Source organism: Antennarius striatus, chromosome 10 (assembly GCF_040054535.1).
Source record: "Antennarius striatus isolate MH-2024 chromosome 10, ASM4005453v1, whole genome shotgun sequence".
Classification (NCBI taxonomy): domain Eukaryota; kingdom Metazoa; phylum Chordata; class Actinopteri; order Lophiiformes; family Antennariidae; genus Antennarius; species Antennarius striatus.
Window position 1 is genome coordinate 16454698 of NC_090785.1, and position 26664 is coordinate 16481361.

Genomic DNA, 26664 nt, shown 5'->3' on the forward strand with positions numbered 1-26664 from the left:
TTTCCACACGTTCTTGTCTGCATGTGGTACGTTGGTCTTCATCAGTATATGATGGTGGTGCTACATTTCTATTCCCCTCAGGCATTCACCTGACATTTACCATTTTCTGCCTTGAGATTGTGCTGCTTCTCATGCAAGATGAGGGCTATTGTCCACAGTGCTCCTTTCTCAATGCCGGAAAGGCATCTGCAATAACTATTGATTTCCCTGTATGCTTTCCAAGAGACAGGGAGAATGGCACCATGCATCTGCATGCATTGTTCATTCCCTGTGGTTAATCTGTAAATGTGAAATTGTTCTTATGCATGGGATTTGAGGTTGTATCTATGTATGCGTACATGTGCATACTTGCCCATTTATCTACATTATTTTGCTTAGATAAAACTGTGTGAAAGACTGAAGTAGAGTCCTTGTACACTTACAGTATACATACATTATACAAGGACAAAATAAATTGTTTTGTCTACTGAGAACAATTTTGATCGAGATGTAGCCCTCGTTGACAAGCACTAAGACATGCAATGGCTCCATTTTATGCTCTCATTTAAATCATTTTCAGGTGGAACAGTGCAATTACTGTTATAGCTTTAAGGTCTTCTGTTCTCCAAGGACTTGTGTCAAATTTTTCTGACTATGTCCTTCCAAGGTGACTTTTCGTCCTCTCTTTTTGTGCCTTTGGTGAAACAGTTTGAGAGCATTTACCAACCACCAGCAGTTTGTTAATGTGTTCAACAGGCCACAATGCGATGGTTAATTCTGCTTCTACCTTCAACACGAACACAGTGAATGTTTCACCCCACTCAGCGTTGCCCTGAAGGAATTGTCCCCTTCAAAATGTAGGTGACCTAAATGCTGTTGTTGGCACTAAGTGCCTGTGAGCACATAGAGGTGCAAGCCCCTCTGCTAGCTTTAAAAGGATGTGAACTTATGTTGCTTGCATGTTGTAAGACGAAAACAGAAATTATAGCCATACCGCTTTGTCTGGACTTCACATGAACCCAGTGAACATTTTCATTTTTCATTTTTTTTCATTTATCAATTTAATTTATCCTTATTCTTGATTTTTAACCCCCTAAGCTGAAATATTTTTTGTCCCAGCCTCATTTACGTAGGTAATGCATGTACATTCACATGTATTTATGCACTATCAACCAAAAAATAGATAATCAGACCTTAAACTTGGTTTTATACTGAAATATGTTTTTGATATCGGGACAAATCTTCAGAAAATTTTAATTAATTATTTGTCTCAGCGTCAATTTGATGATGCAGTGCACAGTTGCAGATTCAAACTACCAGTATGTATAAAACAGGTAAACCTGAATTACTACTGCTGCTACTACAACTACTCAAACTTAAAACTGAATGAACATGGAAGCAACACGTCATTCATGCTTTCCAAAATTGTTCATATGGTTTTTTTTTGCTCTTACAATCGTAATATGAAAATTTAAACAGCCTTTTAAACATTCTACACAATATTTCCCTCTAACATTTAAGAAGTAATAAGTATAAAGTCTACTATTACAGTACTATCACAGTACTACCTTGAGATACGAGCTGCTCGACATACAGGTTTTTTGAGTGATGAGCATCGCTCTGTCCATATTTTTGGTCGACATATGAGCCATGCAATGGGACACTGCCCCATCTCAGTTTTCCATCCCTGAGAAAAAACTTGTATTTCAACGTACTATTATGTTACTATTAGTTGTAGAAGTTGTATTTGAAGTAGTTGATGTGGTATTTTATTAGATTCAGTTTACAAATATTACAAAAATACTGTTTTATTTGATTATACACAGATTATCTGATGTGTATTGAATTGTTGCTGTATACTCTACATTTCTGAGCAGGTTGTCTGTGAGCCACTCTTCACTCTCTACTTTCATTAATCTGTACAGCTAAAATGGGGGCAGTTTGATCTACGGGTGTATTCAGCTCTGATGTAAGCGTCTGGAAACATTTCTCCATTTGGTCACAGACGAAAAAGGTCAAGGAACGACACTAATGATCCACTGCACCCTCGAATAATCTGTGGCCCTGTTTAGTCCTCATGTCTGCCTGCATGTGTGCATTCTAGTTGTGTAAAAAGCAAACATTCAATGCATTTCCTTCTCTCCTGACAAACTGTGCATGTGCCTAACAGTGTTTGTATGCACGCTTGTAGGCCCACGTTCATACACTGATGTGATTCATTAATGTGTACAGTACTTGTGTGCGCATCAGCCACTCTGCTCTCCCTGCTATTTATTCTCTGGGAAACCTTGTTTACTGTGCTCTTTTCTAAATGTCAGCACTGTCAGTCAGGACGCCCCACAATTTCCAGCCCAGGCTGTTGGTCCTATCCTGTCTTTATCTCTGCAGACATGTGGACTTCATTCATCCATCCATTGCCTCATTCCTCTATATTTACCTTTTTCATCCTGGTCTGCTCCCCCAGTTTTCTGCATCTGCCTGCCTCTCATGGCTAAACTGATTCGGAGCATTTCACGTGGCCCCTACCTGTGTTAAACAGATGTACACACTAAACCAGCACCAATGGAATAATACTACAATTCACATTGGCAGAATCAGGGGAGGGTTTCCTGTACAGGACAGTATGATGGCGCAGTGGGTAGCACAGTCACCTCGCAGCGAGAAGTTTCTGAGTTGGATTCCTTTCCATGGAGTTTGTTTCTTCTCCCCGTGTCTGCAAGGGTTCTCCAAATTGTCCATACACATGAGTGAATGTGTGAGTGGTTCTTTGTCTTTCATGTGGCCCTGAAATTTGCTGGCAACACATCCGGGGTGTATTCTGTCCCATACCAATAGTCGTGATAGGCAAGACCCGTGAAACGCAAAGTGGAAGAGCTGCTGAGGACGAGATGATTACGGTCATCTCACCTTCAAGCAAACAGATGGATGGATGGAGGGATGGATGGATGGATGGATGATTGGATGGATGGATGGATGGATGCATTGATGGATGGATGGAGGGATGGAGGGATGGATGCAGAAGTTTAGAAAGTACATGAAAAGCAGTAGCACATATGTTCGAAATCCTTTGTTGCCGTGTGTGTGTGTGTGTGTGTGTGTGTGTGTGTGTGTGTGTGTGTGTGTGTGTGTGTGTGTGTGTGTGTGTGTGTGTGTGTCATGGTCTCATGGAGTTGTATCCTCTCCTCAGTGTCTGCTGCTCCCTTTACATTATTATAGACTGAAATAAATCATCTCTACTGCTCACAGTCGGCCCGCTGCCACAACAATTTCTCAGCCTGACGGTTGGAATCATTCTATAATGGATTGAGTATGTTGTGTTTTATGATAACCTGGGGGAGTGGGGTGAGGGGGATTTCCTGCACTGAGTTTTTTGTCAGCTTTTGAAGCTCCAAAGAGGCAAGGGCAAAATACTGTAGACTCAATGTAAAGACTTTGAATTTCATTTCTAGTGAGACTTAAACTTGATCAACAATAGTCAACAACAATCATATGAGAGCAGTTATGAACATGTCGGCCTATCAAGCTTCTGATTTTTTGTAAGCACATGACCTTTGATCATTTCTATTTCAAGCTAACCAGCACTGCACGATATGTGCAAAAATAGCTTCACCTGGTAAGACTATTCGTGATGTCCCACATTAAGATATTGCACTGACAAGTAACCGAACCTTGTTCAAATATCTGGATAATTATTTTAAAATTATTTAAAATTATTTTTGATTACATTTAATGTTATTAAAATTGTGTAGATAAAAGCTGAGTGCAAGTTAAAAAAAATATTGTAATAAATAAAGTCGAAAGTCAAAGTCAGCTTTATTGTCAAGTGTACCATATGTGCACGACATACAACACAGATGAAATTGCAGTCCTCTCTGACCCACGGTAGACAGGCAGTACAACAGGCAGTACAACACAGGCAGTACAACACAGACAGTACAACACAGGCAGGACAACAGGCAGTACATCAGACAGTACAGCACAGAGTATGAGATGAAACACAAGGGGTGGTAAACATCTCTATACACTCTGTAATCCCGTAGGGGAAGTGACGTGTGCTCAGTCCCTGAGTTGGCTCGGGGAGAGAGATAGGTAGTCAGTTGCTGGGGGGAGGGCAGGGCAGAGTGAGAGTAGAGTTCAGAGCTGTGGCAGGGGGCAGAGCAGGGAGGGAGTTGAGCCTCCTGACCGCTTGGTGAAAGAAAATGTCCTTGAGTCTTCTACCTGATGGCAGCAGGCTGAAAAGGCTGTGAGAGGGGGGGTGGGATCACCTGCAATGCTGATGGCTTTGCTGGTGAGGCGGGTGTTATAAATGTCTGTAAGGGAAGGGAGAGAGACACCAGTGATCTTTTCAGCTGCTCTCACGATGCACTGCAGGGTTATACAGCAGGAAACGGTGCAGGCGCCATACCATACAGTGGTCAGGATGCTCTCGATGGTGCCTCTGTAGAAGGTGAGCATGATGGGGGGTGGGGCTCTTGCTCTCCTCAGTTTGCGGAGGAAGTGGAGGCACTGTTGGGCTGTTTAGGCCAGTGATGCAGTGTTGCGGCCCCAGGACAGGTCCTTGGAGATGTGCACACCCAGGAACTTGGTGCTGCTGACCCTTTCCACTGCAGCACCATTGATGGTTAGTGGAGCATGCTGGGTGTGTGCTCTCCTGAAGTCCACAACAATCTCCTTCATCTTCTCCACATTCAGATGGAGATTGTTGTCCTTGCACCACATAGCCAGGAGGCCCACCTCATTTCTGTAGGCTGTCTCATCCTTGTTGCTGATGAGACCCACCACAGTCGTGTCGTCTGCAAACTTTATGAAGAGGTTGGAGCTGGAAGTTGGTGTGCAGTCGTGGGTCAGCAGAGTGAAGAGGAGGAGGCTCAGTACACATCCTTTGGGGGCTCCCGTGTTCAGCGTGATGGTGCTGGAGGTGTTGTTGGCTCGAACTGCCTGTGGTCTCCCTGTCCAGCAGCCAGTTGCATATGGAGGGGTTGAGTCCAAGCTGGTCCAGTTTATGGATGACCTGCTGGGGGATGATTGTGTTGAATGCTGAGCTGAAGTCGATGAACAGCATTCTGCTGTACGCGTCTTTGGTCTCCAGGTGGGTGAGGGTTGAATGTAGGGCAGTGGAGATGGTGTCATCGATCGAGCGGTTGGACCGGTAAGCATACTGAAAAGTGTCCAGGGTTGAAGGGAGGGCAGATTTGATGTAGTGCATGGATACCGCTTGTAGCACTTCATGAGGATGGGAGTGAGCGCAACTGGGTGGTGGCTTTGAGGCAGTTGGGGACAACAGCCTGGCTCAGGGAAATGTTGAAGATGTCTGTGAAGACATCAGTGAGCTCATCAGCACAGTCTCTCAGGACACGACCAGGACTGTGGTCAGGAGCTGGGGCTTTCCGTGCATTGGTCCTTCTGAGGACTTGCCTCACGCTGTCCGGAGAAAGCGTCAACACCTGGTCGCCAGGAGGGGGTGGAGTCTTCTCTGCTGGGAGGCTGTTGTCTGCCTCAAAGAAGTCATTCAGCTGATTCAGCAGAGTGGTGGAGCTGTCGCAGGACTGCGGAAGGGGCTTGTAGTCCGTAATGGACTGAATCCTCCGCCACAGGTTCTTGGTGTCTCTGCTGTTGCTGAAGTGGGTGGCGATCCTCCTGGAGTACTGTCTCTTGGCCACTCTGATGCCTCGTGACAGGTTGGCCCTGGCTGTCCTTGGGCCCACCTCATCCCCAGCTCTGAAGGCCGCGTTCCATGCCCTCAGGAGCCTGTGGACTTCCCCTGTCAGCCATGGCTTCTGGTTGGCTCAAATGGAGATTGTTCTGGTGACTGTGACATCATCCATGCATTTCCTTATGTATGCAGAGAATGTGATTTTTTTTTCTCACCGCAAACATGATGCTAGATGTGTGTTTTGGGAGTAAAGATTTTCTCCACAGTGGGAAAACCTTTACTTTTTGTTTTCTCATAAGCCAGGTACAGTTAGGCATAACATGCACTTGATTAGTTAAAAATCCTAAATCGAACATTTTCTATCATATGACGTTATGTAACACTGCTGCAATTTTTTTAGTAATCTTTTTTTTTTTGTGCAAATTATTTATTTTCAGGGTGTGTATTTTAGGATATTCAACTTCTAGTGCAGTGCTAGCTTCATTTTCTGTCATTCACAGAATCTCATAGGAAATTCTGTCATCCATACAGCCGTACTGCAGCCAAGACATTCATGCATTAATGTCATTTTCTCCAGTTGGCTTTTGGATCTAAAGTAAAAGGCTGATGAGTTGTTAATCAAGCCCTCAGGGAGGAGCCAAGTAGATCACTGTGATGAAGGGAGTTATTGATCTTGAACTGGAATCAATAACGTATCGCTTTGTGTTCTTGTTGTCATTATCATTAACCAGAAGAAATCAGATCATGTTACACACCACTGGGTTATATAATTGTGGTGATACTGAGCTGTTGTCAAGCAGTTAGGAAATACTTGGTAGGAGGAATAATTTATTTATCAAGAGACGGTTCAGTTTAGTTCACAGTGTTGCTTATGTTTTATTTATCTGAAAATTGCATGGAGTCAACTTTTGATCATCCATGCATGCATACTCAAAAGCAGAAACGAGTAAGATACCCACCCCTGGAGGATTTTCACTGTGGTATCACACAGACAAAGACAGCAACCCTTCAGCAGGGGTATGCTTCTCCAAGCTGCATGTTAAACACTCACACAGAGGGTCACATATGTTTCCAGAGAAAGACTGTAATCCAACTGTGACAGTATGTGAATGCCTTTCCTGCAAACCTGATTTATACACCAGCCTGGGGTCACAAGGGAAATCTACCTGGACCACTGTAAACATTGCCAAGAGTTAAACTGGAAAGATGTGCAGCGTGATGCTGAGAGGCTTATCTTTCTGCCCTGTGTAGGCCGGCCTGAAGGAGGCTAAAATGAGAGCTTTCACGCTGCAATTCTATCCAACTATAGGGGCGGATGCCCTTATAGAGACAAAGACAGAGAGATGTGGAGGAGCAAGGTGACTGAAGTCTCCCTTAGCTCAGATACTCTGTTTTGGAGTGCTACCATGGCAACCTTAAGGAGAAATATTTTATTCTCTTTACAGTACAGCCTCAGATCAAGCGTGTCTGGGCAGAGAGCACAGGCAACCCATCTCTATGTTGTATCACACAGCCAGATTTAATGGTTTAAAATTCAGTTCATATGCATGATCTTTTGTGATGTTTCTGTGTTGGGAGTTTTGTTTTGCAGCTTCAGTGACTAAGAGGTTGTGCGTATGTGTGTGGGCGCATAGCAAGCCTTCTCACAGCTCACAAGCACCGACTTCTCTCAGGTTACATGAGGAAGAGACGACATCCATGATATCATTCAGCAGAACAATGACTGCAGCAGTATCTTAATCATACTGATTCCTCTGCAGCAGCTGATGTGTTTTCATGCAGCATGATTCAAAGCAGACACATGTCACAAGGTAACCACTTAGCTTAGATAATTCTTAATAAAACAAAGAGGCATTAAACAATTTCATAGTGTTTTGAGTATTAATACTTTTTGCGAAATATTCCATAACGTACGTGAATAAGTGTAATAGCCAGCTTTCAACTTGGTTGCTGCAGGCTAGTAACAACATTAGCATAATGTTCTTTTTCCAGAAACATGGTAATACTGACCTTTACAGGAAGAGAGCAGGCAAGAGAGAGATGTTTTAATAAATCATTATTTCTTCATCCCCGCATAAAGCCTCCTTGTTATTGTGGCCTTGAAGATGAAAGGGCTTCTAAAATATACAGTCTAATAATTGTGTGCCTGTCAGAACAGAAGCAAAAGCTACCAAGCAAACAAAATCAGAAGTAAACCCACTAATTTGCAACTATATTGGCCACAACACTCACAGCCTCATTTAGCGTTAACAAGACACAGACGTACAATAAGGTGTTAGAAAGAAATAAAAATACTGTACGCAATAGATATATACAAATTCATAATGTGTCTGTTGTTTCCTGTGGCCAAGAATCCACTTAACATATTCTTACGTTCATATTAAAAGGTTGTGACACAATTGACACAGTGGAGGAAGAGGATCACCTTTTTGTGTGTGGTTAGAGGAAACGCAACAACCTATAGGGTTACAAGATTACATAACAAAGGCAACCCCTCTTATAAATTCTTCATTCTGGTTAAATGTCCTGATATGCCCACATTATTATGCATGTTCTTAAGCAATGTTTGCACTCAGGAGGCTATAGGGAATTGAGAGCTTCATGGAACTTTAATCAACCCGTAACATTTAAGTTTCTAAGACAGAGCTTGGGAAACTGCAGTCAACAAAAGCTGTTCAAGAAGATGAAGACAGCTGAGATATATGAACATAATAATAAAATGATTACTGCATTGATTCTAGTACTGTTTACACAGATCAGTGCAGAATGAACTATGAAATGTTACATGATCATGTGCTTATGTGCAGACAGCAAATCTCCCCAGTCAGAGAGCTGTTAATGTCAAACACTTTGGACACAAAAACATCACTTTGGACACAATAACAGGAAAAATCCAGTAATGTTTAGTTTCAAAGGATGTTTTGCTTGTAAACTTTATTTTACCAGCCTTTTTCACCGTCATTTGTCTTTTATATTGACTTACACAAAACAAGCCTTTGCCACTTTAGACATATTTGAACAATATCATTAAGAAAACACAGATGTTTCGCTCATTTAAAAAAAAAAAAAACCAACAAAGCGGTGTAAAGCAAACTTTTCCTGGTCTGTCTTATAATCACACCATAATTAGAGACAAATTTCTTTCTCAGTCAGACCTCTGTATTTACTAATACATTGTACTGTGGCCATTTCTGACTAATATTTTTTACATTTGTTAAAGTCATTATTCATTGCTAATCATCATATCGAATAGAGGAGGCCAACTCAGGGGACTTCTAATTACAGTTTAGTGTTTCAGCAGATTCTCATTGAGCTGTGGGTGGAGATCATACAGCAAAGGTTTAAGATCTGGCTCCACCATCGATCAGAGAGAGCGTCCATCTCTCATCTCCAGACACAGCTGTGACTGCTAACAACACACACTTTTTCATTGGCTCATTACTGGATATACTTTTTGAATATCATGCATGCAGGAACACAAATGTAACCTACATTTTTAGCAGCCCCACCCACCCTCACAAAAGGAACCATATGTAAACACCATTATAGACCTACTCAGCAACATATAACTCCTAGTGTCATGTTAGAGCAGAGGTTAGAAGTTAGAGCAATCTACAAACAGATCTCCTCCTCTGTGTTCATGTTTGTCAGATATGATAATAAGGAGTCATAAGAAAACCCTTTACCATATTAAACTCATGACTTTTGTGTCAGTGTTGTTGCTTGCCCTGAAACTTACTGAAGAATAAATACATTTAAGTACAAGCTCTAAAAGCTTTTTCATTTTCATTACCATTAAGAAATGTTACTCTGAGTTCCATAATGTGAATAACCATTGATTTTTAACTTTGTTACATAAATATCTTAAACCAAAAATGGAAGAAATAAGGAATTTGAACATTTTTTCTCATTCACAAATTTGTACTGGATTAAAGTTTGCTAAAATGCTATCAAACCCTAACATCACTATAAATGTTTACAGTATGCCCTTTCTTTGCGGTTAATGTGTTCCAGGAACCACACGGAATTAATTAATTCCGTGATTGAGCAACTAACTATTTATCTTATTTTTTCCAGTAATTTAAATGTTTATGAACCCTGCCCATACTGATATTAAACCACCTTCTATCTGTATTACCTTTTCCCACACTCTTATCAACTGTTTAATGTGTTAATGCGCGAGGGCACACTGTATTTCATGATCAGTTAATTTAATGATTATGTTGTACTTATTTACTTAATAATAATTGAATGAGATTTTTTATCAAAATTTCCCAAAGCAAAATGTGACATTTTAAAACTTTACGCGAACCAAAAGTTTTATAAGCATTAGTTGTTCATTATTAGGTATACATATTTGTTAACAATGCTTTAATATCAGTGTTAAGCACATAAAGTTGATTCACATGAATGTCTACCTCCCTGCTGTTCAGACAAGACTGTTGCTGCTGCTCCCATTGATATTCTTTTTCTTTGTAATTCAATAAAAGAGGCAGAGTGAATAATTGATTAATCATTGTCTTGACAAGACTATTGAATAAGACTCCTTGAAATTACTGTGCTTCTTGGAAGATTCCACTTACTGTAATAAGGCCACTTAGTAAATGTCTTACCAAAGTGCAGAGGTTGGCTGCTGTGCAATAATGTATGAGGAGAGGAAGAAATACTCAAAGAGATGGAGTTCAGAAGGAAACAGACAAAAAGGTCTGTGTTTGTCAGTCGCCTGTTCAACCGTGTAGGAGGACTGCTGCAGAAGAAGTAACACACACACCTACCCACATGTACAAACATCTCACAACACACACATAGCAAACGGTGACTCTTCTCCTCACAGGCAAAGGACATAAACAAATCATTGATGTCCAAGTGTTTTTTGTGTGCATACCTAGCATCAAAATGTATGTTAGTCATTTCTTGACCTTATTGGCTACCTCCCAGCACATGGGGGAGACCGGCAAAGATGTCAGGTGACTGGAAGTGAGAGGAAAAAGGAATGGGATATAAAAGCAGGACAAGTAATGGACAGGGAAGAACCACACAGCTGTTTGCTGCCATCTCTGTAGGCCAGCAGCAGTCAAAGCCAAGGCGTTCCTCAGCCGCTGGCAGCCGCTGGTGGTTCTATCCTCCTTCATTTTCATCTCGACCATTTCTCTCTCTCTCTCTCTCTCTCTCTCTCTCTCTCTCTCTCTCTCTCTCTCTCTCTCTCTCTCTCTCTCTCTCTCTCTCTCTCTCTCTCTCTCTCTCTCTCTCTCTCTCTCTCTCTCTCTCTCAATCCCCCTCTCCCTTTCTCTCCCTTTCTTGCTGCCCCTACATAATATGGCACTCTTTGTTATCCCCCAAATGATTTTGTTATTTGTCACATTGTGCCTCTTTTGTCCCGAAAAAAGAAGACAACAGTCACTTAAGTGGAACAGAAATGTATCATGGTTACCACTTTCAGAATATTTTTGCACTCGGAAAAACATTCATGGTGTTTATATATGTTTTAGAATCAGATCTGAACCACCTTTGACACCAGCACTTCCTTTGTTTGTGAAGTTTATTGTTGCAGCTTATTATGTGCATTTACATAGATGTTTTTAACATATGATAGGGATTGATATTTTACAAAATAATTCATATTAACTGACATTTATCAACTATTATGACTTTCTGATATGCTTATTTATTCCATTCTTTTTATTCTCTTCATCTATTTGATTGCCCCTTTTATACATATTATATCACTATGTATAAAAGGGGAAAAAACCTTTTAAAAAGGGAAATCATTGTATACATGAATTAAGAAATTTTTCATTTCTTAATGAATGTGTTTATTCATGAAGAACAGAGTTTATTGATCTGTTTGGATGCAGGAAGGCACTGCTGCAACCCGATTTTTGGTGGACTTTTCTTGAGCTGAAGTAACAAATAACATTATGCCAATTCTCTAGTCTGTGAGTTTTACTTTAAGATGGTCTGGTGTTCAAAAGTCATAAATATAAATGGATGTATTCAGTTCTTTAACTATAAGGGCTAGAAAGTAGAGCTGTGGCACAGGAGAATCAACCACTTGCTGAGTTGTGTGCTGCTGTAGCATATTTCCACTGATGTATTTAGGAAAGCATTTTTCTCCTCTCAGTGCACAGAAAAAGCTTAACCCTAAACCTCACCCTTTAGAACAGTGATCAGTGAACAAGTCAAAATACACCACAACACACACTCACACACACACACACACACACACACACACACACACACACACACACACACAATCACACACACACACACACACACACACACGCACGCCCTACAGGCAGCTCTGCTTTCTCCCAACTGATTTTAAAGGTTCCGCATTCATTCTGTTTGCGATCCACTTGCTTCCCAGCTGCTCTTTCATCATCTACCCATCATCTGAAAAGCATCTTAAATACTTATGTTTTGGCATCTCACATTTTTTCATGCTTAATCTTGCCTTCATGTTCGAGCTCCATATGGCTTGACAGCACAAAGGTGAATCATGAAAAGCCCTTTTGTTTCAGATTTGTGTCATTTTCATTGCGTAAGCTTTGCAGCTCTGTGCTTCCGCGCTTGTCAAGGGCCCGATATGTAACACAGCGTGATTCCTGTTGTTGCTGTTCAAGCTGGCTTCTCTTAAGGTGGAGACTCGCAGAGAGCATGGAAAGACGGGGATTTGACTCAGGGGATTTTGCTTGCAAATCATCCACTTGTTTTGTTTTTTTTGGGTTTTTTTATATGGAGTGTATTTAGAGCAATGGCTAAGTGTCCTCCTCTTTCTATTAATCCCTAACAATTAATGTGCACAGTTCCATGAAACATATTGGCAACTTTCTTAAAGTGAGATTAATTTGGCAGGCAGGAAGCTGAGTGGGCCTTTGTGGAACTGGTTATCTTTCCTTACCACATTGGACTAAGCTCTTGAGCATGGAGGAATGAAGAGTGTGTGAGTGCAGGGAGTGTGATGTAATGTAGGTCACTTGGATGGTGTGAACATCACAAGGTTTTCAGATTGTTTTTCCTGATTGTGTGTAAAATTGGCCAGGAAAAACAAGATTTATTTGTAATATAAATAAATGGAATAAAGCTTAAGAAATTCATCACCAGGGATTAAAGATGTATGGAAACATGAAAACATATTGCTTCTTTAATACTTTATGTGTGTAGTTTTGACCTAAATACCCCATCCTGTGTTTTAGTTCTTTATCTGGCCGCATTGTTGGAGGCGTCTGGTGGTTCTTCACACTCATCATCATCTCATCCTATACCGCCAATCTGGCTGCCTTCCTGACAGTGGAGAGGATGGTGTCTCCGATAGAGAGTGCCGAGGATTTGGCTAAGCAGACAGAGATCACCTATGGAACATTAGATGCCGGCTCCACCAAAGAATTCTTCCGGGTGAGGAAAATAAATAATCGCTGACATTCAGTATAACCTGTGTGATATGCTGCATTCGCTGCAGTAAGAATTCAATCTTTAACATGGTGACATCTACATAAATAGAGACAATGATCCATTCACATTAATGCTCTTTCTCCCTCTCTCATTAACAATCCTGGTTGGCAGCGATCTAAGATTGCCGTGTTTGAGAAGATGTGGTCCTACATGAAGGCTGCTGACCCATCCGTGTTTGTCAAGACCACAGATGAGGGCGTGATAAGAGTCAGGAAGTCAAAGGGCAAGTATGCCTACCTGCTTGAATCCACAATGAACGAGTACATAGAACAAAGGAAACCGTGTGACACAATGAAGGTGGGAGGAAACCTGGACTCTAAAGGTTATGGCATTGCCACACCCAAGGGCTCTCATCTCAGGTAAACCATTGCTGCTGCCGTGTAGCCTCCAAATGTTTCTTTTGGAACGTCATATTGTGCATCATCTGTCTCAGCATCAACTGTCTTCTATTTATTTGTCCATCAAGCTCAGTTCTTGCACTATTATCCCATGTATGACCACCTTTATAAATCTGAAGTTGTTTATATTTGTTCCATATTTTTTTAATCTTTATATTCTCCTTCGAGGCATGAAACTTTCACAAAATCTTTTCCATCTGTTATTTATAGTTTACACATCATCACAAAAACAATTGTAATTCCATCACGTTCATTTTCACCTCCAAAAGTTGACTTCACATATACGTGTGTGTGTGTGTGTGTGTGTGTGTGTACGAATACACACACACACACACACACACACACACACACACACACACACACACACACACACACACACACACACACACACACACACACACACACACACAGTACATATGTATGTATTTTTGGATGTATGTAAATATGTATGTTTGCAGCTAGTCTCTTTATTGCTGACTTCTGAGCACTAGCAGAAGTGTCAAGTAGGAGAATGAGATTTCCTATCTTTAAGCAGCAGTTGCCTCCTGCTCCCCTCTAATTGCTCTCTAAAACTAATCATGAGCATTTGTGGAGACTGCTCTCGTCTGATTTATGTTGAAATGAAGCATTCACTCACACCAAATATAAACATCCCCCTTACACCCAACAGGCAGGATTAAAGCTTAAAGAGTAAACCCATTTGGCTACTTCTCTACTCATGCTGGGGCTCAAACTTTGAATGAGAAGTCAGTGGAGTCAAATTTATATTTGACACATGTGATGTGATAACTGACATAATGAGTGATTATTTATTCTGGATATACTTTTCTGCTATCCATGTCCAAGAGCAGCAGATGTCATTTCACATTACATTAACACTTTTACCAGCTCCCCATTCATTTTTCAGCTACAGAGAAAGTGCAGGAGCTGGTGCCATCTGAAGCTTTTAATCTCTCTCTAATAGGCCTCATTCATTTTAATGAAAGGAGCCATATGGGAAGATTTCACTCAAACTCGCCAAGGATTCATTCTAGTTGCACCTTGGTTGACAGCCAAAGGTCACAGTCTGTGAAGCTCCATTTAAGTTCCATACAAAATTACATTTGATATAGGCCCTAAGTGTTGTTTTATTGACAAGACAAGTGGTGAAATTAATCTGCTCTCAAGTCGTGTAGTCAGATTGGACCAAACTTAATATGGAAAGATGGGAGGCAGTATTTGAATGCTAAGGATGGCTCCATTACCTCTCTATCTCTGTGATACTTTATTCTTAGACCATTCACACATGTCTAATATTGACTTTTATTAACATATAATATACTTTTATGACTGGCAGTCTTGTGTCAAAGGATGGAAATTAGAATGACTGAGATATTTTTATGACTGAATTAAGAACTGACGTCTTCTACTCACCTGTGATCAGACATGAGTGAATGTTCAAAGAGCTGCATTTAGTCATACCTGCAGCGCTTTGTTAATGCATCAATTTGTACACTTCACTGAGGATTAGTTAGGTACATTTTCAAAGTTCCAAGGAAATATAACATTTGTTTTAATTTATTGTATTTTATTTTATCTTAAAATTAACAAATCCGAAGGATTTACTCCATATTTTGTATCTTCAATCATTATCTAATCAGGATTTCAATGACTTTGGTGAACAAAAAGCACAATTAAACTATGATATATTAAGTACTGGTCATGTGGCTTTACAAGGAATAACGCTGTCAACACTAAACACTGTTTTCATATTAAAATGCATGTATTGTTCAATGCAGGCCTAACTAACTGCAGCACTTTGAAAATGAAGTCAAATTACATAACCCTTTATTTTCAGGGCATGCTGAATGTCTATCTGGAAATATACAATATTTTCTTACTGTGAAATGTTATGAATAAATTCTGTGCTCCCTCTTTAATTTCAGATATGAATGATGTCCTGCTAACCCCCTGTCTGCCTGAGTATTTAGCCCATCCCACCTAACATTTGGTGCATCCCCTCCCCATCCTCCCAAAACATCAGAACCTATCAGACCAACTGACTATACTAACTACTGGCTGGCAGGATCATTCATGTCCATTCACTTTGACTTCTTTCTCTTCAGTCACTTGGCTGAGAAAGAATTCAGAGGTTTTACCAGCTGTCAGGATACATGTATTCCCTACAGCTGTGTTGTTCACTTAAGGTTGGGGATAAAGACTGTCCCGCTCTGCTAGTGAGAAAGCCAAAAAAAAACACCAAACTAAACTGTTTCTGCACAGAGGGATTTGAACTGAATTGAGGGAGTACACAGCCTGGCAAAGGCTCTAAGCTTTTTTAACATCTTGTATGCAAATTTTGAATCCAGTTTTGTCCTGCCCTGATCTTTGGATGCATACAGTCTTTGTCTGCAGCCTGTCAGCTATAGGAAATACACGCGCACACACACACTCACCAGAGAGCGAGCAAACCTTTTAGAGATGTGAAGGTTGAGGTGGATCACAGAGTTAATGTTCATGAATACATGACAAAAGCTGGTCACACGATTTCCTTTCAGGCTGTTTAAGAATTAGCCTTTTTAAAACAGACAGTCAAAACATTAAGGTGCATCTGTCTGTAATGGTTGTAAATTAATAACCACCTGCTTCTAGTCACTAAAAGTGCCCTTATGGGATGAATATTGATTGGTTCGTTACCATGGCAATTTGTATGCTGCTGCCTCTGAAAGGAAATTAACTTCTCTGGACAGACTTCCGCAACCAAGGCATCTCTATTTATAGTGTTTGTTCTGCCTCCTTCTGAGGCCCCTGCTTGGTAAAACCTGACTCGCTTGTGGGCGCTCAACATAAGTAACACTTGCATCTAAAGCCAGCACTCCTTCTTCATATCAATAGTTATATGCTGGAGTCTCAAATTGTAAGTCAATGTTGCCATATTCACCACCACCATACGATCAATCTGTACATCTGTCCCATAGGGTGTCTCCTAATGGCTATCATTTCATATTATTTTCAAGAAACCCAGTAAACCTGGCAGTGTTAAAACTGAACGAGCAGGGCCTCTTGGACAAATTGAAAAACAAGTGGTGGTACGACAAGGGAGAGTGCGGCAGCGGGGGCGGGGACTCCAAGGTCAGAGCCAGTTTGATAAATGTAACCCACCACCAATGGGAGTGGGGGGTGGGGGGTGGGAGGGTAACCGGCAGGCCCACACTGCAGTACCATTCAGGCAACGTTTGATCCCTTGTTGTGTGGGAGAGAGCAAAGGCCAAATGTAATGTCTCCCATCTAAAACAAAGTAAAAAAACAAAAGCTAAAGTCTCAGTTATATTTTGAGATATTCTGCATCTTTTTGATTTAGGATTTGTTCAGTGACAAAAGATGCAACTAGGGCGTTTTTGTTGCATCAGTGTGAATGAGCAGTGTGCCGGTTACCCAAAGTGATATAGTAATACACATCTATTGCCTTAGGGACAAGCCAATCGAGCTAGATGGAGTATTAATGCATATCACTTTGACTCTAATGCTTCTAATGATGTTTATGCCATATTTGTATGTGTTTGAATGTGTGTGTGTGACATATACTTCATTTTATTCTTTGACCTATAAGCAATCTCAAGGATTAATGCCTGTATGTATTTGCTGCTTTGTATTTCTGATTGAATAACATAAAATAACATGGTATAATATGTTATTTATGTTATTTTCTTACGGTTTGAAGAATCCCAGTAAACCTAGCGGTGTTGAAACTCAATGAACAAGCCGTCTTAGACAAACTGAAAAACAAATGGTGGTACGATAAAGGGGAGTGTGGCAACAAGGACTCCGGAAGAAAGGTTAGTCTGCAACCCAAATCTGTCACCTCACCGCACAACCCTGATCCCAGACAAGCCCCAGTCCAGTCCTCAGCCTCTATATCAAACTTTGATCAATACTCCTTATTGATACTCCTACATTGGTCTGAACATAAGACTGCCCTCAAGTTGCAGCATACACAATGTGCTGCAAATTGCAAATGTAACAATGAATGTAGAGATGTAGACATACACGTTAGTTTTTCAGAAACAACAAATCTAGGGATTCGTGAACTTATCTGATGGAAATACTTAAGAATTACTTTATTTTGTAATATTACTTTGGTTCAATACTTACTGTTTGAACAAATTAACTGCTAAAATGTTTTAGAGAACCTAGGTAACTACATTTAGCTAAACTTTACATGTGTAGCAGCCAAAACAGTCTTTTTGGGATTTACTATTGTTACCTTGCATTAATTTCCAGAAGCAATTACTCAGACCAGAACAGGTAAAGCAATAGCAGAAAAATATCTTGATTTGTCTTGATTTGTGTAAAAATCTGTCTTACTTTTACTGATTTTTTAAATATTGTTTTTATTGGAGGAGGTTTTTTTGTTTCTTTAAAAAGTCACATCTGGGCCTAGTCGGCAATTCTAGGTTTGATCAAATTTGGCAGGTGTATAATCAGGAATGATTAGGAAATATCTTGCTCAGAAACAAGCCAGCTTAATGTAGCTTACTTTTAAATCATTAGTTCTGTTGCATTTGATTCAAAGACAATATCTGACTATGTAATACAACATAATTTTAATCATCTAGTGTGATATACTGTAATTTCCAGAGGAAACACTTTCTTATATTCAGGCCAACACACGGGTTATACTCTAGTGTCTGTTTGTTCCCACTGATGAGCTTGTGTTGTCAGAGATTTAATGTTCCTTACCAGTGTGTTCATAATTGTCTGGTGGATTACTGGGGATCATTACAATGGTTTGCTATAAATGTAGTGACTACAGTTACACTCTAGATTGGCTAAATCCCCTCTAAATAGATTGTCTAGTCCCACAAACACACATACAGCCATAGATGTGGCGTGATGTTAACTTAAAGTTTGTACTGTAGACTGAATCTCGCTGACAGCGTTTCTTAGAATGCAACTCCTTCCCAGGGATAAAAGTTGGAAAACAAAACACAAACAAGCATGAATGACACCGATGACATGAAGCCTCTTTATTGAGTTTTAACATTTTCCTTTTGGCCTTCATGATAATCCTGCCCAATAGCTCTCATTCTAGATTATGCATGTGTAAATGTAAAACCTGTCAATCTATTAGATCAGTGTAGTCTTCCCCTGCCTTTGCAATGAAGTTGTGCTCTATGACGCACCCTTTCTAAAGGAGTAATACTTTCTGACAGGAAAGCTTTTGCTATTTAACTCAGATATCTCATATTATTGCTGTCCTTTGGTCTTGAGGCTCATTTTTTTATCGCCTTTACTCATAATTTGAAACTTTAGTGCCAAACCATGTGCCATGACAGACTGTCCAGGGGGCATATATCAAGCAAACTGATTATTTCCATAAGAGTTTAGCTGAAGATTTGCGGTAAGGAGATCCAGGCCATTTAATGTATTAATTAGGCAGTGACAAACAGCAGAAAGTCACTTTAAATGTGGATGAGAATAAGCCATATAAACTAACTCTGGTATATTTGTTTTCATATGCAAATTAAAATGTTAATCAATGAGCAATGTCCCAGTAAAAAAAAAAAAAAAGAGTAAATTAATTAATTGTGTTTTTTTGGAGTTCATACCCTGACTTTACATTGATTATTTGATGGTTTTGAAAAGGTTGAATCTTTTTTTATATTCACATTTTAGCTAACTAGTACCAACAGCCTGTAAGGTTAGCCGGTTATTCTTTTGACTTATATATTTAACATGTTGTATGCACATTCACATTTACCTGTCCTGCTTCTCTCCACCTTATCCAAGGTGTTTTTGAGCTTGTTGCAGCAGGGCATAGGAATCTCTATGTAACATGAGTCAGAGTCTTCTATGGCACTTGGTTTGTCAAGCATGCACATCATTATAAAAACCTTATTAAGATTTACGTAAAGTTACAAAATCTTGGTGAAATGCAGAACAAATGCACTCAAATGCTAATTTATACTTTGCGTTGAAAAAGTTTTTAATTGATTGAAAGAAATGAAAACCTAAATATCATTGGTGCTGTTTGCTAACATAAAAGGTAAATAGAGACGTAATAAAATGAAAACCATCCTAGTAGAACTTAAGATTCTCTTGTGGCACGAAACTTGTAGATATTCCACAAATGGATTTACATGAAATAAGATCCTCTTTAGGCCGCATAGATCCATGAGAACACTTTAAAGGCTACAAATAAACTAGGTGATGCCACTTTGAGAACAGTGACCCTTAAAATAGAGAATTGTTTGTGCCGCTGCTGGTGCATTAATGCATCTTATGTAGGGTGTTTATGAACCTGACCTGTACTTCTTTCCTCACAAAAATGGAATATAATAAAGAGTCTTGTATAACTACTGTATTTTCTACTTTTTGTTGCCTTTGTGGTTTGATGTAATTGTCTCGTCACATCCTGGATGTTTCATCCTAGCGTGGCTCCATCTCATTATCATAATAGAGACTGGAATGTTAGTTTCACAACAGTGTCTACTTATCTGGGGCCTTTCTCACAAAGTCGATCCACGATAGAGATGTTTTATTTGAATTAATGTCTAGCTTTCATAGTTTAACCCAAAAATGTGGGAAAAGTGAAGCTAATGTTTATTTATGTGTAATTTGTTAAATTGCAAATAAAGATTTATAAACATCTAGAGTCAAAATGTAGCTTGACTAAATTAGCAGGTGCTAATTTTCAGCATACAGACGTTGTGTTTCATTACTTTTTCTGATTACTGCTTGTAATTGTGGTGTCAATAGTCAGTACTATTTAGATGATAGTCCCATCATGAAGTCGCCTCATAATCTCCGTTAATGCAGTGACAGAGAACAAGTTCAGCATGGCTGCTTTTGGGCAATGAAAGAATTTCAGTTCATCCAAAAAACCTCCGCTGTAACTCAATTGATTTATGATCGTTTTTATCAATGTACATGGTAAAATGTGCCAACAGTTGATTAAGCAATCCTATGGGAGCACATTATTCATGTTAAATGATTATCTGACCTATCATTAGGCCCTCAGTGGGCATCAGGCTAAGCCGTCATAAATTCACTGAGCTCTGAGTAGTGACTCGGGTTGAGTGATGTCACTCTAAATACAACATTGATCCCACAGTTTGGACAACACTGTTTGGAACGGTGTTAACAGATTAAATTGCACATACAACAGCAACGACATTTTTAGCACTAGAAATACTGTAAATAGAACTAAATCTCACAATAACAAAACTGATAATAATATACAGTATTTAATAACATAAAATAAAATCTAGGCCTGGAAAAGATTCTTCCAAGTTTGTCCTGCATTGTTAGATATTAGCTCTAAAGATACGCACGTAAATACAAAAGGCTGCTTTATGAGACAGGCCTCTAAAATCTTTCTTAATTCTTAACATTTTATTTTCCTGTGGAGGTTTCATCTCGTCTTGTGCTGTACGTAAATGTCCAGGTAGTCAGTCTCATCTACATATATGTATGAATGTGTGTCCCTTTGAAGTGGGTTTGAAAGTGTGTGTTTTTGTGTGTCTGTCTGAGTCGTGTGTCAGGAAAGTTCCAGAGTTTTGTTATATTGTTACCCCTCACCCCTTTGCTCTGCCCTCCATCCTCCAGGACAAGACAAGCGCTCTGAGCCTCAGCAATGTGGCAGGAGTCTTCTACATCCTGATTGGTGGTCTGGGCCTGGCCATGCTGGTGGCACTGGTGGAGTTCTGTTACAAGTCCAGGACCGAGTCGCGCCGAATGAAGGTGTCCACTGCACGAGCTGCTGCCGCGTCAGCCGCTCAGGCCTTTCACTGCTCAGCCTTAGACAGTGGTGCTAGTGCCCCCTACACAGAGCTGCAGAGCTATGGCCTGTACGCCAACAACACTGTTAAGATATAAGGGCAGAGCACAGCCTTGGGGTAGGAAACGTTGTGAGCCAACCTTGATGATGATGATGCTGATGACATCTGCCTCCTCACCCTCTCCGTCCATCTAACCGTGATCACAGTAGGGCCTCTCACGGCTTCCACTGCAATGCAAATGCTCTCCTGTACCTCTCTCTCCCTCTACCACTCAGTCTTTACCTCGCTGATCTCCCCCAGTGTTGTTCAATCACTTGATTCTAAAGTTGCCCTTATGTCTTTTGCTTCTCATTGTAAAGTTTTCATATTTACAACAGGGACTGACAAATACTGCAATTCCCTGTGTTTGTGCCTGGCTGTTAGCACATAGCATTTCCCATTAGAATGACCTAGCAGCACACATTAGAGCTGTGGACTTGGGTCACATGAGTGGGACATTAATTAGACTCTAGCTGCATACAGGTAGTCCTCAACATACAAATACAATCGGTTCCAAGAGGTTGTTTTTTAAATTGAATTGTTCTTAATTGTTACTTAGTAAATTGCACGCTGTAATCACCATTTGAGGTAATTTAAATGCCATTTGTACTCAAATACAGAAGTCCTATTCCCTAAAACTTATCAGAAACAATTACACATAATGAAATAAAACACAGGCACAGGTTGTTTTGAGTTAAGTCATTCTCGATTATAAGTTGGTTTTCAAAAAAATACACGTAAAAATTAAAATCAGGTTTACATCATTTCAGTCTAATTTATATTTGTTTACTACAAACAATATTACTAGAAAACCATAAACAACACATAATATAATGTGACTGTCCATTAAATAAAAATAAAAACATAAATCATTACGACACATATGTATAGTTCCAATATCTACTGTTAACCGTCACTTGTCATTCAGGCGTTTGCTTTGAATTCAGATTAGTTTAGGGTAAACTTTTTCTCTTTATATGTTACGGCCAGAACCGTCTTCGTCCTGTTTTGGTATATTCTATGAGAAGAAGAAAACACTTCAAGGAACTCTCGACCAGTTTTTAAGAGCATCCAACAACAACAGCCAGAGTCAGCTGTTGATAACGATTCATTGTACGGTACTGTAGATCGTATTGTGTAGCTCACTTTTAGATCAAAGGGCCAAGAGGAGGGGAATTATTTTTGGCGAGAGGCAGAGTTGTCATCAGAGAGATGTTCACCACGACTATCTTCACTAGCCTTTGCTTTATCATCCATCATAAGGGGGCATTAGTGGCTCAGTGATAGCGCAGCGACAGAGCGGGTCGTCCAGTGTTCTAAGGTCGGCGGTTTGATTCCCGCTCTGCCCAAAAACACCCAGAGTGTGAGCTGACAGTGGGATGTGCCAGCTCATCTCCAGAGTACTCCCGACGCACCCTTGAGCAGGGCGCCGTCCCCCTCACAAGCTGCTCATTTGGGCACTCCAGAAAGGGACTGCCCGCCACTCTACCTCCCATTGCATGCTTACAGGCCCCCTTGTGTGTGGTTGTGTGTACTTCACAGGGTTGTACACACTAATATACATGCGTGTGATTGAGTGTGCATTCTTAATTTCCCGTCGGGGATTATAATAGTAAATAAAATTTAAATTAAAAAAAATTAAACAGTAAAGTATCCAAGGTATGAAGCTGGCCGTTTGTTCATTTCTCCAAAAGTTCGTAAGTCAATTGTTCTTAAGTTGAGGACTACCTACATTTAATGACTTCAGACTCATTGTGACAAAAAAAATAAAAACTTGACATCATCACCCAAAACACAGTTTCCATTCGGTGAGTAGATCTTGGAAGGCCATGCACTGCAGTGTTGTTTAGATTTTTGCACCTAAATCATCTACAATTTCATAGAAAACGATATATCTATGAGTTTGACACACACAGGGATAAGGACTTCATTATGCATTCAGGTGCTCCCCATTTACATCTGTTCACAAATGGCCATGAATATAACTTAAACAGTAAAGATTCTATCCCTACATTGTGCCTTCTTTATCATTTGGGAATTAATTCGGAACTTCAGTGCAAAGATTTGAGACTTGCAAAAAAAATAGTTGGACCCACCTCTGGCACAAATTCATTAAAAATATCCCTGTGCAGCACAGGTATAAAGGCAATTTGAATCACAGTGGTACATTAATCTGTCACTCTGAGCAACTCTCTCCCCTGCTCCTTCTTCTCTGTTTGCTGACTGTCTTGCAAATGCAGGGCCCATTGTGGTGAACATCCTTTATATGTATGCCATAAGACAGGCCCAATGAGGCCCGTGTCTTCCATCACTGCTTTAGCCTAGAACATTCTAATACTCAAGTTGTTGTACGTTGAGCAGTCTGAAAGTGAGGACATGTTGCTTGCAATGCCTTCCTGGGAAATGTGAGGTGTCTCTGATAATGAGAGTTTCACTGTTGTTTGTCATCTGTTTTGAGGATAAATTTACTATAACTGTTTATCATTCTTGCAACATAAAAGCTCCTTTGTGATGTACTATGTGAAAACCAAAGAAGGCAAAGCTGGGCCAAGATGAGAAGCCATTCCCTGAATGAAGCTTTTATGTTTTAGTCAGCCCAGAAATGGCCAGCTGATCAGTATGCTGATGATATTGGTGAGGAGCCTATTAGTATAGTAGCCCTGTAATGCTATTTGGCTTGAACGAAACAACAACAGCGATTCAATTACCCACTGGTGTAAATCTCGAGTCCCCTTGCAGCACTTACTCGTTGCTCCGGACCGTGCCTGCTTCGCCCAATTTAATCAGCAATAGAATAGGGGGATGTGAACAGATACCAAACAGGCACACACACACAAAAAAAACATCATTAGATGAGCTTTCGAGCCTGGTGTCTTATATACCGCTAGACCAGAGAACGGAGCTATAAAACCAAGCTTCATCTCCCTTCTTACTGCTCCGCTCCTTCTGCTACATATTAGGACATTGATGCACACCAGCTAACACCCTGGTTTACCACCCACGAATATCAGTCAGGCCCCAATAAAGAGGGTGAACACCAGTACTCTAGGACACTTTAAAACTTGTTCTGCCAGCATTCACATGGTGACGTAAACACCTGTTTGTGTTCTTACACTAAATTCATGAAACAGATCTCTGAGAATTACACAGTTCTGTATGGTACTAGCCCTTGCAGTTACATTAGTTTGTCCGTTATGATTATTGTATAATGAATGCTTATTTGTAAGACTGGTATCTAGTATGCAGACTAACTGTCATCTGTTTGCTTGTTATTAACAGCAATCCATCAATGACGCCATGCACTGCTCCACCCTGACCAGGATGAGCGGAAACGGGAGTGGTGGAGAGAACGGACGAATCCTCACCCACGACTTCCCCAAGACTGTTCAGACACTTCCCTGTATGAGCCACACTGCCAGCATGGGACTGGGTGCCTCCGGTATGTGATTATCACATGACTGTGCTGGCGGCTAGGAATAGGCAGGGTGGAGCAGAAGAAGAGCTCAAGACTCTAACAACCTGGCTGTCTGGTTTGACCCATCTGATCCATCTGACCCGGCTGCCAATGCTCCTGACCTGAACAAAACTTACTGCCAAAGTGCACTCTCGAAAACGCTCCTTATGAACTATGAACAGACTCACAATGATTTTTTTTGTTTTTTTTACTAATGGATGTTTGAAAAAAGACATATTAAAAAGGGGAAGGGAAATGCGCTGCAATAAAGCCGTCATCGGGGTGTGTTTTTGACATTTTTTACAGTGTTCATTTATGTAAAAAAAGAAAACTCTTCTTTAGTGTGACGCCTGCGCTGTGCCATTTCAATGGAGCTGTTGACTTTAGTCTGCGTGTGCAATATCTTCACCTCCACTGCTGACCTAGTACTACCTAGATGCTTTCTGACGGAACATGGAACCTGTTTTTGCACAGATGTGGCAGAGGAGGAAGAGTTCTTACTGCTTTGATGATTTGATATTGTTTTGTTACATTTCTCTCTTTCTCTGTCAAACTTACACACCATGTTGAAATTACAAAGTGCTCTGTGTAGCATTATTGGTTTTTATTATATAATATATGGTTTACACTATTATAATAGCGCAAAAAGCTGTGTCAAATGTAGTTTGATTTTATTCTCACTCAACTGGAGGTTTCTGTTGTTTAAATCAGTGGTTGACAAGGCTACAACACTCATTCATTGCTGCTACACCTCATATAACACATCTTGCCTTGTCTTTGTGTCATATGAGCATTCTCACAAATGCCCATACACAAATTGTAGACTTTTTGCTATGGGGTCATTAGATTTGCAACAGAAAACTAGAGTTTAAGTATTTGATAATGACAAAAAAAAGTCTGAGGGCAGATTCAGAAATGACCTGTGTTAGAAAGTTATAGAATAGAAGCCCCTAACAGAGACCCCTAATGTACAGTACTGACTGACCTTACACTGCATTCAACTTTTGTGACATTCATAGAGAATCTATCAATATTCTACAAAATCATTTTGCAGCACATCAATTTTAATTTTTTTTTTTTTTTAATTTACGTATATGGATTTAATTTACAATTATGGATTCAGAGAAAATATTCTTCAAACTCTCATTGGAGCGATTGCTGCATAATCTAATTTCTCTGGTGATGTGTTTTCCCCTTTTAATTAAATAGAGAAAATGCTGCCATTCACTCTCAGTATATATCCAGCAGATGGTGTGTGGCCTGTCAGAGGGATGAAAAGGAAAGGCAAGGAAAGGAAAAGTTAAGAACAGAAGACTCGACTTAACTGACGGATTCACAGCTGATTGTTAAATGGAAGTCAAGGTTATGGGGGTCACTACCCTGTTCGGCTACAGAATTTTTCCTTTCAGTTCATGTCACATTAACAGAAATCAGAGTGGCAGTCCCTGGAGAGTGGAGGCCAGAGATGACAAAGGTCTGACAGCCTGGGTTTGGCAATAAAGGCCTTGAAGGAAGAGTCCACCAGTACATATTTCACTAGTGTTAACACAGAATGGCTATTGGTGATGTACATTTTTGCATTTCTCTGCTTATTTTGGCAATCGTGGTGCGTAGTCCTGCGGCGGCGGCGGCTGGTCAATATTGATATTGCTAGAAATTAACCTGGAATTTAGCCTGACATTTTAAAGAGCAGAGGGAGAATTACACCAGTATAATCACAATTCTTTTCTCTGTCAACAAATCCTATCAAAGGGCTTGATATCGATCAATCTTCTCAATCACTTTTCAATCAATCAATCACTTTTGTGGCAGGACGCAGTTCACTTTTCTTTATTGTAGTGAGGATTCTACAGCAAATAATGTCAGAAGATAGATGTTGCAGATAGCTGACCACAACCACACACTGGACATCTGACAGTATAAATTACA

At 40.2% G+C, this 26664-nt stretch overlaps 1 protein-coding gene across 1 annotated transcript in view; it reads left to right on the plus strand.

Annotated features, from left to right (window-relative positions):
* gria1a (glutamate receptor, ionotropic, AMPA 1a) overlaps positions 1-25693 on the plus strand; it is a 70909-nt gene extending 45216 nt beyond the window's left edge. The window contains exons 12-16 of the mRNA XM_068325027.1: positions 12829-13027; positions 13196-13443; positions 16479-16593; positions 21070-21204; positions 24561-25693. Of these exons, the coding sequence (XP_068181128.1) occupies positions 12829-13027; positions 13196-13443; positions 16479-16593; positions 21070-21204; positions 24561-24728 (865 nt within the window). The 3' untranslated portion in view covers positions 24729-25693. The remainder of the gene's footprint in view (positions 1-12828; positions 13028-13195; positions 13444-16478; positions 16594-21069; positions 21205-24560) is intronic.
* Positions 25694-26664: the final 971 nt, after the last annotated feature.